The sequence below is a fragment of the Trichomonas vaginalis genome, chromosome IV (assembly GCF_026262505.1).
Source record: "Trichomonas vaginalis G3 chromosome IV, whole genome shotgun sequence".
NCBI lineage: Eukaryota > Parabasalia > Trichomonadida > Trichomonadidae > Trichomonas > Trichomonas vaginalis.
Genome location: NC_067206.1, coordinates 286,917 through 301,367, shown reverse-complemented (window position 1 = coordinate 301,367; position 14,451 = coordinate 286,917). Strand labels below are relative to the sequence as shown.

The window sequence follows — 14,451 nt, the reverse complement described above, 5'->3', positions numbered from 1 at the left end:
TCTAATAGAATATATAGATTTAGAAGTTGCAATTTGTGAACAAATAACTGTTGATTCCGTAGAACTTCTTAGATTTTAGATTTTTTATTTGCGATTTATCATATTTCTTTGAATTCAAGCAATTTTTATCCATAAAAATGATTTTTGTGTATTTACAAATCCTCTCCATATCTTCTGTTCTCTATTTAATTTGCAACATTCTATTTATCAGATGTACATAATTTCGATTTCATTTTCGTCATTCAAACAAATAACTTAATACATATTTACATGTAATTTCTGTAAAGTCCACAAAAAATATAATAAAATTGTTATTGAACTTTTAACAATGTATTATAAACTTAAGAATTTGAAAATAATATCTTTTATATACAAAACAACAATATATATAACAATATGCATGCTTAATTATGGAGTAAATTGGATTCTTCCGTCTTTTGTTGTTGAAAGAAGTTCCATCTTAAGAATCTTTCCAAGTCTGATATCAAAATCCTCTCTAGTCAATGGGAATTTGACATAAGATGATGTTTCATTAAATAAATCGTCAACTTTGATTATTTGATGTTTCTTTGCAATTTTAATGATTCCTGCTTCAAGAGCTGTCTGTCTTATCTGATTGATTTGGTTTGCTTCTGATTCTTTCTCAGCAACTGGAATTAATTCGGGTAAATTACTAACTTTTACTGGTTTTGTTGGAGGAGTAAACAAATACGTGTTCTCATGCTTAACAATTAGGTTTGCTTTAATTAAATCTTCAATTGCACTTTTATCTCGTTCTGTTTTCAATTCTATTTCTTTTTGTTGAGTAATTTGAAGCAGAATTGAGTAATGAAATGCTGAACACTCAATTTCAATACTGTTACAGGTAAAATGGACTTTGTCAAGTATTTTCAGCCATTTAATTTGATGTTTCGGATTTTTCTCAATGTATTGATTCTTAAACTCTTCAAAAGCATTATTTATCATATCTGGTGTCTCTATTTCAACTTCTGAAAAGTATGGCCATGCATCTTCTTTAATTAAGTAAAATGTTGCGATAGAATTTGAATTTGCTTGTTGGGAATTGTTTTCTGCATCTTTTATCATAATTTCCAATTTAGATGCGTTTGTATTATATCCACATGCATCATTTATATGTTTTAACATGATTTTTTCCGCATCAGGGATAAATTCTTTGTATTCTAATAATCTAAGAGTTAGAAATTGCATATAATATGTTAGAAAGTTATCTATTGAATACAATTCGCCAAAGAAATGAATTATGAGATCAATATTTTTCTTGAAGTCTTCTTGATGGAAAAGAATCATTGTATTGCAAAATCTGGCGAATTCAAATGATATAAGTGATGGAGATTCGTTCAGACCTTGTTGAAATGCTTTCATAACAGGATGAATCTGAGGAAGGTTTAAATCTAGCAATGACTGAAAGAACAACAATATTTGGTCAATTCCTCCGAGGTCTCCGTATGAAAGATACTTTTTTAGAACTGATTTGGTGTAACTTTGGTAACCAGAGCTTAATAAGTCACTTAGAGTTGTATCATTACGTGCATCTGATATTTCTAGAAGAATGTTGATTAATTCTCTGTTATCTGATGTGAAAATTTGTTGAATAATTTCAACATTTTCATTTTCAAATCGGTTCTTAAATAAAGAAGTAGTAACTGCATCGATTATTGAAGCAACTAATGTTTCACCTAACTTTGATGATAGTTTTTTGATTTGTGCTCGAGTATTATACAAATGATACAAAACTTGGTCGATTTCTTGGTCATATATCATGTAATCATAGTCTCCTTTGGACAAGAAAGAGGAAAACTCTGTGATAAATTGAGATTGAGTGAAGATATCACTCAAATTTTTAATAAAATCCAAAGTTAAATCATCTATATTTTCAGGAGTGTTGAGAATTGATTGTACTGCATAATTTAACGCAAATTCCATGTTTGTTTTGATTATATCAGGGTTATATTTGACAAAATCTATCAAAACATCTGTAATTATTTGATTTGGTTCTCTTGAAAAGGAATATGACCGAATCGGAGAGTATAGAAGTGATGTAATATACTCAATAGCCTTCTTTAATTCAATTAATTTCAAATTAATCTTTTCCATGCTATCAAGACTTGAAAACTGTGATAAAATGATTTCTAAATCTTCTGTAATAAAAGATTTAGCAAAATTCACAACATCATTTGATTGATTTCTGTTGCGAGATAATTTTTGAATGCATTGAAATGCTTTATTATAATTCTCTAGAGAGTTATGAAGAATTACATTGTTCATAGCTTCAGATATAATAGTAGAATAGTCTGCAGATGGTGTTTTTGATTGAAAAATTATTTCAGGTTTGATAAGAAAGGATTGGTTCGCCGAAGAGTGTTTATTCGTTACATTATGAAAGAAAGGGGTATCCTTCTCTTTGCTAAATGCTTTTTCTTCATTTTTGCAATTAGCCAGAATCTTGGCTACATTGGAAGAAAACAGCATTTTGGATTTTTCTTCATATTAGAAGGAATATAATACATTTTTGATTTAAAAGAGCAAAACCATTCCGAATAAAATCATTTTTTCCGATCAAAATTTTTGTAAAAAATTAATTTTGAAAATCGCTCGATTAAAAATGAATAATACACAAATTTAGAGATAAATGATTTTTTTTGATCAAAAATTTTCCAATTGAAATTTATGAACCGACTCTTATGGGATATAAAAATAAAAAGAATTCAATTAATAATACACACAGAACTTATTATTTCTTTTATTCATGGTAAAAAATTTAAAAGTATTTGAAAGCGAAAACATTTGTTGTTGTTGGTTGTGGTGGGAATGGGTATTCTTCTTCAAACTTAAGAGCAGATGTTTCGTAAGCATCGAAATTAAAATCTGTCTTAAAATCGAATGCTGGTTCGATAATCTGGTCGTAAGAGAATTCTGTAGCATTAAAATCATCGAATGTGTTGAAATCTTGTTCCTGGGCTTGGTATTCAACAATAGGCTCTGGTGTTTTAGCGTATTTAATAGGTTCTGGTGACTTCACTTCTTCTATCTTTTCTGTGTCTGATACAGCGTTGCTAATGTTGCGTCTAACTGTCCACTGGCGTGCTTCCGAAAAGTTACCTTTCAGGAAAGGAATAATCTCTTCTAAGTGATTATCGTTGTTTTTGAATGGAAGAGTCTCATATCCCATCTTTGAAAAAGCTCCATTGATTGTAGATTTGCTTTTTCCGAGTAAGATACGAAGCTGTCTTGTGTTAATTGCGATATCATTATTAATCCAACAAATACCGCAGACTAAGTAGCGCTTCCAGTCATTAGAATCACCTCTGACGCAAAATTCTTTGATCTGAGAAAGCATGTCTTGAAAGGTTACGATGCGCTTGTTACGATTGTAGCGATGATCTTTTGCTGCAAGAATGCTCTGCAAGTCTTTGTACGCTTTTTGATTTTCAGTAGAAAGAAGGTTCAAAAACATTGGGGTACTTTCACCTTGTTCAGTTTCCATTAATGAAAAATGATTTTGAAAAAAAAATCCAATACAATTTAAAAGGCTCTCAAAAATTTGAGAACAATGGGTAGCTGAAAATTTTATTCCACAGTCTTTTGTATTTAGGATGATCATAGTGCATATACACAGTTTTCAAAATAATCGAAAATTTTAATCACATTTACAAACTTTTTTCTTGCCCGTTTTATTTTTTCCTTCAATTGGTTACCATCAATTGTCGATAAATATTTTCCCTATAAATTAGTGTTAATAGGTATACTACAAAAAATTCTAACAGCGATGAATTCGCAAGTCGTATGTTTTTGTAATATTCTAGAAGGAGATTGGAAAAAATTCCTTGATCAAAACCAATTTGTCTTATAATATTGATACCTGTATTTCAGGCTCATGAATTCAAGATTGATTTTTAGCGAATTAGCATTTTGTCATCATGATCCTATTCAATTAAATCAAAAAAGATTCATCATGCATTAAAAATTATTACCGTGTATTTATATTGGATATATGAAATTATAAATGAGCGTTAGCCTTGTTAAACAGGGCCTATTTTTTGAGCCGAATATGAAAAAGAGTAATCACGTAAACACAAGGTAAAAATAAGTTATCTAATTTACTGAAAATGCATGATAGTCATATATATGAACCATTTATGCCTTCCTTGGTTCAACTGGGATTTGAATTAGGAACATGTGAAAATTGACTCTAAAAAATTGATTAAATAAACATGAGTTGATCCGAGCTGACTATTTCTTAAATTTTTCTTGATGATACTTTGTACATTTAACCAGGTTCGAACCCCGCGAAAATGAATTTTTTTCAGGATGCCACGATGTCTTTTTTGATTTCATAGAACGCGGTTATGGAATAATGATAGGATTGATCATTTGCATCAATAATTTTAGATAGCCAAAATTTGAATTTTGATAAGAATGTTGTTTCGATTGGAGGAATTCCACAAATTAAATCTTTTGATGCTTTATGTGTCTCATTGGGGAAACAAAGTTATATATTGTTCAGATCATTTCCTCTTAAACCTGATACACATTGAATAAAATTTTGAATGCATTCAATAATTTTAAAAAAAAATCTATGTAAAAATAGAGATTATGTGATATTTTCTATTGATTTTTTCACAAAATCGGTTGTTCGAAATTTGATTTTCCTAAAAGTTCATTTTATCTATTTTAGCATTTTAGTATCAACTTCCTCTTGATTGGCCAATTAGACAATTTTGAATTAATTGATGTCAAATGATCCAGACCTTTTTTAAATCATAAATTAATACTTGTCTATCACTCTAGTTATATATTGTTACAGCTAATTCATAAATTAATGATTGGGATTGAATGGAGTGCTTAAAAGATTGTATCCGCGTCAAAATTTAGTTAAAACCAAATTCTATAAATAAAATAGCAGCATAAAACTTTAATGTGTATAATATTTGAGAGAAAGCCGGGCTAGATTTGCAGTCAAAATTATATTCAATTTGAATTACTTTTTTTGTGATGTTTCTCTCAAATTTTGAGAAGTCAAATGGTCATATTTTATTTTTATTGATTTTGCTATGAATAACCTGATGCTATATGGGGGCCAAGTTCCTCAAGAGTTTTGGCTCTTGAACTATTATGATAAGCAACAATTCTTACAACTCAGAGCAACCCTCTGTCAGATGTCTTCAAAAATTAAAAGAAACAAGAAAATATCAAAGTTTGCTGAAGCTTTAGAAATCATTAAGAGATGGGCAATTCGTGGTGATTATGAAGATCATAAAAGGTGTCTTGCTTGCGGTGTTTTATGGTTTGATCAAGAAATCGCTATAAATACTCAGCAATTGAAGTTTTTATTATTCAAATGCAAATCATCGATAAATTCTACACTCCATGACAGTGGCTTGCAACCAGCTCCACGTGAAGCTCTTCAAAAGTTGCTCATGGAAAGATACCCATATTTGAAAAACAATATGGGAGAAATAAGAAAATGGACTTTACGAACATATCAACCACAACAGCAGACAGCAGGAACAAGCCCATAAGTCCATATCTTCACGAACTGTTTGATTCAAAGTTTGGCCAAAATGATGAATTGTTATAATATAGAAATTGTATTCTTTGAAATATCGAAGCAGATGCGATTCAAGTAATGAGTTGGCAACTGTTTCGAAAATATATATCGGACAGAATAAAATATATAGTTTATTATCTGTTATGTTTATATTAAAGATCCTCTTATTTGTTTTATCTATTGCGGATCTATATTATTTGCTTCATCATATGTCAAAATTGAAAATATGTAATTGAATCTGTCTAAGAGAGTGTCATGATTGCAACATTATGAAAGAACCAGATCTTCACAGTGTAACATGCATATTAATAATTTGATGGAATATTGAATGAAAGTCCTTGTGAACTTATGTAAAATAGATTGTCTGAATAGCTTTTATTACTTGTGTCTAAGAGTATGGTAATAAAGTCATGATAAGAATACTAGAGATTTGATTAAAAATACGAAGGAATTAAGTAACTGATTATTATTTATACGGTTCACAAGCAGCAATTTAGGTACAGATTGTAGAATTAAAATTATTCTGCCTAGAAAATCATAAGTGAAGTGACTACTCAAAAAAGAAAAAAAGCGAAATATCGACCGCTGTAAAGTACAGTATGGATGATTTTCATTCAGATTTTTTCAGAATTCGATTAGCTAATCGAATTTACAAAATTTAGTAATTTTATTAGGTCAGGTATGTGGGGCTTCCAGGGGCTGCGCCCCTTCTAGCCCTGAAGATGTTTAGTATAACTTTGTCCGGACAAGTAAGGGTCTATCGTCGCTACAGGAAAAGTTACAGGCGTTCCAAGGAAGTATACTTTGAGAAGCCTTCTTCTGGGTCGAAAACATTATATAATGTGTCGCTTTTCACAAATTATATATGTTTTCATGTTTTGTCACTTTTCTGTCACTTTTCAGGTAAAAACATTTTTATTATTATATATAAATGAATTTTACAAAACCACCGTTACCGTTCTTTGGAAATAAGAGTAAATGTAAAGATATTCTATTGAGAGAACTTAAGAAACTACCGAATGGTCTAACATTTGTAGATTTGTTCGGTGGAAGTTTCTATATATCCCATTTGTGCCATACAATATTCCCAGACTCAAAGATTATATGCAATGACTTCGACAACTATATGGACCGTCTCAAACATATACCAGACACAAACAATATATTGAAAGAGTTAAAAGAAAAGATACCTATAGGTAAGATGGAACGTATACCATTAGATAACAAAAATATTGTGAGAGAGGTTTTGAAAAAAGCAGAATATATAGACTGGGATAGTATATCTGCTAGACTATTATATAGTGGTGCTATAAGAGTTCATGACATTGAAACACTTATGTCAAAAGTTTTATATCTTAACTATACAAATGTTTTCAAAGAGGACATAGAAAAATATATTGAGGGTATAGAGTTTGTGAGATGTCGTTGGACAGAGTTGTATGAAAAATATAAAGACAAGGAAAATGTTTTCTTTATAGTGGACCCGCCGTTCTATAACACATGCGATTTTCAATACCAAGTAGACTGGACTTTGAGAGACTCTTTAGAAACTTTAGACGTTTTACATAACCATCCATGCTTTTACTTTACATCCGATAAAAGTGGTTTGGAAACCGTTATGAGATGGTTAGAGGACATACATGACTATGAGTTTAGATATGACAAGATAGAATATGAGAGAGGTCCTATAAACCTGAGAAAGTGTCATAACAAAGAAATTTTACTAGTAAGTAAATGTGGTTTGAAATAGGACTACTTGTTTTAGGTTTTTTCCATTGTGTCATTTATTTATTTGACGTGGCAGAAAGATATAGAGAATATGAAGATGAACCAATGCCTGCAAATGTCCAGTATATGTACTCGTAAGAGATATTTTTATCTAATATTAAATGGACGCACAGAACTTAGCGAATGCACAGCAACCTGGACAACCAAACCCAGAGAATATTCCAAATGAAGTTAGAATACAAACTGCAATGGCAAACTATGGTCAAGTGCCAACAGATGTACAAATGCAAACTGCCATGTCAAATGACGCTGCGTTAGGTTTGCCACCATGGTATGCAAATATGAGATGGAAAGAGTTTTATACAAACCCTGAAGTGGGATATAAACAACTTTATGCAGATGACGCGAACACAGGAGTTGACCCAGAATATGTTTTCTACCAGAAGAGAAACAGAATGTATGAGCTCCAGTTAAAAAATGCTATGGAACTCAGAAGGAAACGTAAGAGACTAGGCGGACATTAGATTTTTACATATAGTAAAATGGGTTTCTTCAGTAGTATTGGAAACTTCTTCAGAAGAGTCGGAAGAGGTATATGGAATGGAATAAAACCGTAGGAAGAGGAATTTGGAACGGAGTCAAAAATATTGGTAAAAGAGTAGGTCAGTTCGTTGGTATTATACCTAAAGACCCTGAACCAGAAGAACAAGCTCCTGTTATACAACAGCCTGAACCTGCACCACAGTCAAGTTGGCAACCAAATCCAACACCTCAACCGTATTAAAAAATTATATTTTTACCGTTCGATAGTAGTTGTATATGAAACTAAGTTCTAAGTAAAACGCATGGTATAATGGAACTATTCTCTTTCTTCCATCTGTTGTAAACCATACTTGAAAGTCTGAAATACTTCCACTTGGTGGTTCATATAGCTTTGTAGGTTTTTCGTAAAAGTCATTTGCCAAGCATAAGAAAGAGTTTTGGGCGCCAGAAAATGAAGCATGAACTATAATAGCATCTGAGTCGAAAACATTTTCATATGTTCCATTAGGGTTTTCGACTTCATAAAAGTCCGGGTGTACTGGATATTCTGCAGGCTGATTTAACATCCTCAGAAATCTATACCATGCCAAGTTGTTATATTTTGTAGAAATATAAACGTTTTCTCCAAGGTCTTCTATTCTATTGATTTTAACAGTTGCATTTTTCCTGTCATATATAATATCGAGATGGTACTCTCCCTCGTCAATGTTATACTGGTTTGCATATTCGATATAGATGTCGTTTATTTTTTCTTGAAAAGCTTGAAGAGTTGTTTCTAAGTTTACAAGCAAATTCACTTGTAAAAGTTTTCCCTGTTCAAATTTCTCATACGTACGTTTTTCTTTGTTATAGTATCGAACTTCAAAACCGACTGTAAATGGGAAACCATGTATGGCTTCTGAAATGAACTTCATTCTACGAAAGCCAATAGCTTTTGTGACAGATGGGTCTCTTAACCATCTTAACGGGTAGTCAAAACGATAGCCTTCATGCTTTACGGTCTCTGTCTCAAACTTTTGACCGACATTCGTAAAAAGTTCATCTAATGGTTTAGTTGTAGCAACTCTTGAATTTTCTTTTTCTATTGAAAGCATATTTTATCTAGAATAAAAATGTCAAATGAAACAGCGTCTATGAGAGAAATACAACACAACCGACAACTCATTATACAAGCTCTAAATAAGAACACAACAAACTTTTCAAACTATTCTAAGATATCTGAGTCATTGAAAGAAGGAAACTTAAAACTGACATTAAACCCAATGACAGATGAGTTTCTGTTTCAAGACAATAAGAACCATACTGTTTGTATAAATCCAACAAAAGGAACTTTAAACGAGAAACCTATAAAAGAACTTCTTTTGAAAGCAGATGTTGACAACAAAGCAGACAAAACATATGTCATTGAAAAAGTTCAAGAAGAACATGACAGAGCAGATGCAACATATGCAACAAAAGATGACGTTGAAAATAAAGCTGACAAAGAAACTGTAGATATGTTGGCACAAACGGTTTCAAGTCATGACAGAGCTTTAATGGAAGATGGACAACAGTTGAAAGAGCTTGAGAAAGGTGTTACAGAGTTAAGGAATACAAAAGCAGACTCGACATGGATAGCTGGATATGTAGATGCAACAAAAGAATATATTTTCAAATGGACAGAAGGAACATATCCACAAAAACAGCATACACATTCTATATCTGATATTACAAACTTACAAGAAACCTTAAACAGGAAAAGTGACGTTGGACATACACATACCATTGCAAATATTACAAACTTACAAGAAACTTTAAACAGGAAAAGTGACGTTGGACATACACATACAAGTTTTACAACTTTTACAGCAGATGATATAATATTGAACTTTGACCTTGGTTCAAGTGCACCTTTAGAGAATCCAAGTACAAGCGTAAAAGATACTCTTAACAATTTAGATAAGAGTTGCAGGAACATTGAAAGTCATGCCAGAAACTTTGAAGCATATGAACTACCAGCAATGTTAGATAAGAAGGCTGACAAAACAGAGCTTCAAACATTAAAGACTGAAATACTTCAAACATTATATCCTATAGGCTCTATTTATACGTCAATGAACTCTACCAGACCAGAAACAGTTCTGGGTTTTGGAACTTGGACTCAAATAGTCGACAAGTTTTTGTATTGTGCAAACTCTTCAAAGGAAACAGGTGGAAGTAAAACGATTTCAGGTGAAAATTTACCTGCACACAGTCACTACATAGATTTAAGTACATCTCAAGCAGGTTGGCATAAGCATAGATATTGGGATTGGTCAGGAATGACAAAAGGTCAAGGATATGATGTTAAAGACGACGTTAAGTTTGCTATAAATTGTTACTGGGATGACACTCAGGGAGAAGGAAACCATACACATTTCGTTTCAGGATATACACAAACAACGGGACAAAGTAAAGACTACATGCCACCTTACATGACAGTTTACGCATGGTATAGAATTGCTTAGTCGTCATTTTCAACTTCTTTAGCATATTCGTCAGGAGTTGTCTTATATTTGTTAGGAACTGTCTTTGAAAGTATACCACCTTGAACTTTGACAAGTTTGAAAAGAGGTCTGACAATAATAGTTTTCTCTTCTGCTTGCAGTGTGTACATTTTGCCATGTTTGCCTAAAACTTCATAATATTCTCTTGTATACTTTCTTCTATTTTTACGAACACGAACGTGAGTACCTGTCGGGTTCCCATTGTTGTCATAGTCAATAGTATTTTCATATGGGTCGCGTTTAGGTATTTCTATTTTTACTTTGTCACCTTTCTGAAGTTTGAAGCCCGGCATTCTTTCTTGTTTGTCTCTTTTGACTAAATTATTAAATATATAGTCTTTCTCTAAGTCAGGGTTGTTTTTCATTTCTTCGGGGGAGTGGTTTCCCAAACCTTTTTGTTTACGGCTATTGTAAATATTTAAAACTTGTCTCATCTTTGCCATGGAGAAGTGTCTATATTTGTCGTCATATGACATTTCATTTGCTTCACCACCTTGTGGTTGGTTTAAGTCTCTTAACATTTTTACAACCGTCAATGACACCAAGAGCAGAATGGTTTTGGTCGACAATGAAATATTGGTTTACATTTTTGAACGCAGATAGTTTTTAATATCATCTGATTTGAAAGAACTTTCACAGTCAGATGTCAGTTTTGTTGGATGGTATTTGTCAACGAATATTGTCAAAGCAGTTTTCACATCTAAAATATTTTTGGACCATAATGGTATGGCTTCACAGTATCTTGTGTTTTGACCAACAAATATTAACCAGTATGGAGGTCCATCTGTTCTAACTCTCGGAATGTTTTCCAAGATATCCATAAACCAAGCATTTGGTGTTGAACTAAAGATTTTTATCATGAGTGCTTTCTTTGTCGCTTTAGAAACATAGGGGTCCTTGTTCGGATTCGTCATTTTTTACCCTATAAGAAATGGGTTTATTTGGCGCATTAGCAGGAGTTGCATCCAGATTTTTACCCGCAGTGGGAACAATAGCCAGAGGTGCATTTGGAGTTGGAAGGAAGATTTTGAGTACATTAGGTATACTGAAAGAGAAAGCACAACCTATTATACAAACTGTACAGAAAGGTTGGGATGTAGCACGAGATGCAACAAATCTTATTCCAAATCCTGAAACAAGAGGAAAAGTTCAAGGATGGATGGACAATGTAGGAAGACAAGCAGGAAACTATTATAACAAAGCAAATGACTACTATAACCAAGCAGGACACTATATGGACCAAGGTGAAAGATTCTTTAACAGAGGATATAACCATGCACAACAGTGGGTAAACAATAACCAACCGCAACCACCTCAAACGTGGGGAATGTAAAGTTTTTTATTGAGATGAAATGAACAATGCAGCATTGAGACAAATGAGTTCAAGATGGATTTGTCGGCTTCCAGCATTTAAACCGATACCATATAGTCAGGCTCAGCATGTGAAACTGAATGATATTATTAAAGGAACCATCCCACCTCCACAACAACAACCAGTTGAAAACAAACCAAACTAAAATTTTTTACTGAGATGAAATGACCGAAGAAGTTGAAACCGTAGATTTGACACCACAAACAAAAAGTTCAGAACCATTGTCAAAACATGTCAAAGAACTTACAGATGAAGAGAAAAATTCAATAATAGAAAGTGCCAGGTCTGGAAATACAAACCCTAACTATAAAGTCACTTTTCATAGAAATGGAACGGCTAGTATCTCAAAAAAGAAACAGACTCTCACAAATAAAATATTGAAGTCTGAAGGAGCTTTCGAGACAACAGATGGAAAAGTTTACTTCACTGACCAACAGTTCATTATAAAACATCTCATTGACTTAGAGTCGAAATATTCTAAACTTTACAACAAACACAAAAAGTTGAAAGGAAAACAAAAACAAATGGCATATGATATTTATGAAGATGTTGACGACACAACTGTTCCTGCAAGTGAAGTAAAGTCAGAGGAACCGAAAAGTGACGAAAAACCGATAGAAGAAGAAAAACCAAAAACTGAAGATAAACCAAAACCAAAGTTTAGTTTCCAAACTAAACCAAGTCAACCTTCATTAGCTGGTATGGGTTGGCGTCAAAGACTTATGGCAGCAGGCGGTTATGTAAAGTAAAGAAAAAAAATTTTTTTTTATTTTTATAAAAATGCCCCCATATAGAATGGACAGAAAGTCTGCTAGAATAAAAGCAGAGTTGCAAAGATATGGTTGGAGAGTTTCGAAGAATTTTAAATATAGGAAGGGAAGACCCATAAAAGTCTATGACAAATTGTCTGGTCTTCGCTACGAAATGGATTTGGAAACAGCACGTGCCAATTATCCAAACAGACTAGAGAGGTTAGAAGAAGAACGTCTTATGGACATGCCTTTCGATGTTAGTGAACCTCAAGTTGAAGGACACGACGGCTTTGCCAGATTCTACTGGAAACATGACGAACAATTGCATCCTTTGAGAAGGAAAAAAGGAAAAGGTGAAGACACATGCTCCCATGGAAAGAACAAGATATGCATATGAAAGTATCGTGAAGTTAGAAGTCAAATTACATCTGGTCGAACCTTTACAGTAAACTTTGACGAAGGAAAGAACAAAGAAGGCTTCATGGGAGTACTTGCTGCCATACAAGACGGAAATAAGAAAGGACACAATCTCAGATTGACCATAACAGATTTGGATGGTCACATTTACTATGCACATGGCAATGAACAAACAGCCGCAAAACTTCTTGACGCTTTCAAGACTACAAAGAGAGAACAAATGGTTGACTCCGACTCAGACATTTTGAATGCAATTGAAGGAATTGCAAGTGTCAAGTTCGAATGGTACCAACCTAACCCTCAAGCAGTCAGACAACATGCTGGATACTTCCCGTTCATAAATAAGTCTGACATTGACTTGACAAGGTATGGAATTTACAATTCAATTGAAACAATTGTCAACGAACCTTGCATTCTTACATGTCTCAGGAACTCTGGTCTTGTTACAGATGAGAAGATGAAGTATCTTGAGTCATGTGTGAAGACAAGGTACATTCTCAGAGGTCAATTGGCAAAAATTGCACCGTTGGCAAATGTCAATATCCGAGTCAACATTCGACTAAAAGGTTCTTCACATGACGACTATGTTGTTGACAAATTGCTATGGTTGAAGATTGTAATTGTCCACAACCACTTCATGTTGAACGAAAGTCTTACAAACCCATTCTTTGGTAAAAGTAAGTGCAACATTGTCAGAGCTGTAAACATTCTTTTCGAGAAAGGTTTGTTGGAACCAATTCCAGATGACAAGCTGACAGAAACTTTTGTACCAAAAGACGAAACAAACTTTTCATTGTTAGCAAGACCAAAAGTTGTTCCAGACAAAGTTCTAGTACAAAAGAAGTACACAGTTCCACAAGGAGTTGGTATGTTCGGATACCAACCTGAACCAGAAGAACTTCCAATGAGGTTGCAAGAACTTCAAGATGCTATAAACAAACTTCCATTGAGACATCCAATTGACGTCAAATTGTATTGGAGAGCATCTGAGTTAGGTCAGAAGGTTTTATATGAAACAGGTTGCTTCGACGATGTTTATGAGATAACAGGAGAAGTTTCTCAGAAGATAAGAGACTCACTTGAATTTCCACAAACTGGACCAATTGGTTGCGACAAGTTCACTCAGATGAAAAGATATACTATGTCGACCTTAACGCTGCATACATGAGGTTTGTCCAATATATTCCGACTGGAATTCCAAACGAAGATGGTGAGTTCCCGGGAAGGAACTATACAGTTGGAAAAGTCATACAACAACTGTATGATATTAGGAAAGCTTCAAACCCCAAACTTGCAATGACACTCAAATTGCTTATGAATTCGACATGGGGATATTCCATTAAGAAACCTCAAGAGATGAAGAGTAAACATTATGAGAAGGTCGACAACTTTGTTGAAAGGTTTTCTCCTTTTGTTTTGAAGTACGAATTCACTCAAGGTCAAAGTGGCTTAGTAACCACATTAAAACCTATTGTCGAACATTGGTCTTACCCTCAGTTCGCAAAAGCAGTCCTTGACGAGTACAACAAATTCTTCTCCGAAGTC

General features: G+C 33.3%; 9 protein-coding genes and 1 pseudogene across 10 annotated transcripts, besides 1 other annotated feature; 7 read left to right on the top strand and 3 right to left on the bottom strand.

Moving 5' to 3' along the window:
- Positions 1-408: 408 nt before the first annotated feature.
- On the bottom strand, positions 409-2,490 carry TVAGG3_0001800 (ubiquitin protein ligase binding; the record flags this gene model as incomplete). The annotated part of the gene is made up of 1 exon (XM_001303423.1): positions 409-2,490. One exon carries the CDS (start codon positions 2,488-2,490, stop codon positions 409-411), a length of 2,082 nt encoding a protein of 693 aa, XP_001303424.1.
- A 231-nt stretch (positions 2,491-2,721) lies between these two features.
- Positions 2,722-3,505, bottom strand: TVAGG3_0001790 (transcription-initiator DNA-binding domain ibd family; the record flags this gene model as incomplete). The annotated part of the gene is made up of 1 exon (XM_001303422.2): positions 2,780-3,505. One exon carries the CDS (start codon positions 3,503-3,505, stop codon positions 2,780-2,782), a length of 726 nt encoding a protein of 241 aa, XP_001303423.1.
- Positions 3,506-5,036: 1,531 nt separating this feature from the next.
- Positions 5,037-5,741, top strand: TVAGG3_0001780 (transcription-initiator DNA-binding domain ibd family; the record flags this gene model as incomplete). The annotated part of the gene is made up of 1 exon (XM_001303421.1): positions 5,073-5,540. The coding sequence occupies one exon, from the start codon at positions 5,073-5,075 to the stop codon at positions 5,538-5,540; it is 468 nt and encodes a 155-aa protein (XP_001303422.1).
- A 1,717-nt stretch (positions 5,742-7,458) lies between these two features.
- On the top strand, positions 7,459-7,821 carry TVAGG3_0001770 (uncharacterized protein; the record flags this gene model as incomplete). Its single annotated transcript, XM_001303420.1, has 1 exon — positions 7,459-7,821. The coding sequence occupies one exon, from the start codon at positions 7,459-7,461 to the stop codon at positions 7,819-7,821; it is 363 nt and encodes a 120-aa protein (XP_001303421.1).
- Positions 7,822-7,892: 71 nt separating this feature from the next.
- Positions 7,893-8,081, top strand: TVAGG3_0001760 (serine threonine-protein phosphatase family; the record flags this gene model as incomplete). Its single annotated transcript, XM_001303419.2, has 1 exon — positions 7,893-8,081. The coding sequence occupies one exon, from the start codon at positions 7,893-7,895 to the stop codon at positions 8,079-8,081; it is 189 nt and encodes a 62-aa protein (XP_001303420.2).
- Positions 8,082-8,085: 4 nt separating this feature from the next.
- On the bottom strand, positions 8,086-8,934 carry TVAGG3_0001750 (uncharacterized protein; the record flags this gene model as incomplete). The annotated part of the gene is made up of 1 exon (XM_001303418.1): positions 8,086-8,934. The coding sequence occupies one exon, from the start codon at positions 8,932-8,934 to the stop codon at positions 8,086-8,088; it is 849 nt and encodes a 282-aa protein (XP_001303419.1).
- Positions 8,935-9,525: 591 nt separating this feature from the next.
- Positions 9,526-14,451: part of a mobile genetic element that runs on past the window's edge.
- On the top strand, positions 11,297-11,698 carry TVAGG3_0001740 (uncharacterized protein; the record flags this gene model as incomplete). Its single annotated transcript, XM_051219669.1, has 1 exon — positions 11,297-11,698. One exon carries the CDS (start codon positions 11,297-11,299, stop codon positions 11,696-11,698), a length of 402 nt encoding a protein of 133 aa, XP_051104655.1.
- TVAGG3_0001730 (uncharacterized protein) lies at positions 11,718-11,882 on the top strand (the record flags this gene model as incomplete). Its single annotated transcript, XM_001284560.2, has 1 exon — positions 11,718-11,882. One exon carries the CDS (start codon positions 11,718-11,720, stop codon positions 11,880-11,882), a length of 165 nt encoding a protein of 54 aa, XP_001284561.1.
- On the top strand, positions 12,262-12,486 carry TVAGG3_0001720 (phage tail repeat-like family; the record flags this gene model as incomplete). Its single annotated transcript, XM_051219668.1, has 1 exon — positions 12,262-12,486. One exon carries the CDS (start codon positions 12,262-12,264, stop codon positions 12,484-12,486), a length of 225 nt encoding a protein of 74 aa, XP_051104654.1.
- Positions 12,662-14,269, top strand: TVAGG3_0001710 (annotated as a pseudogene). Its single transcript has one exon. A coding segment is annotated over exon 1 (1,608 nt).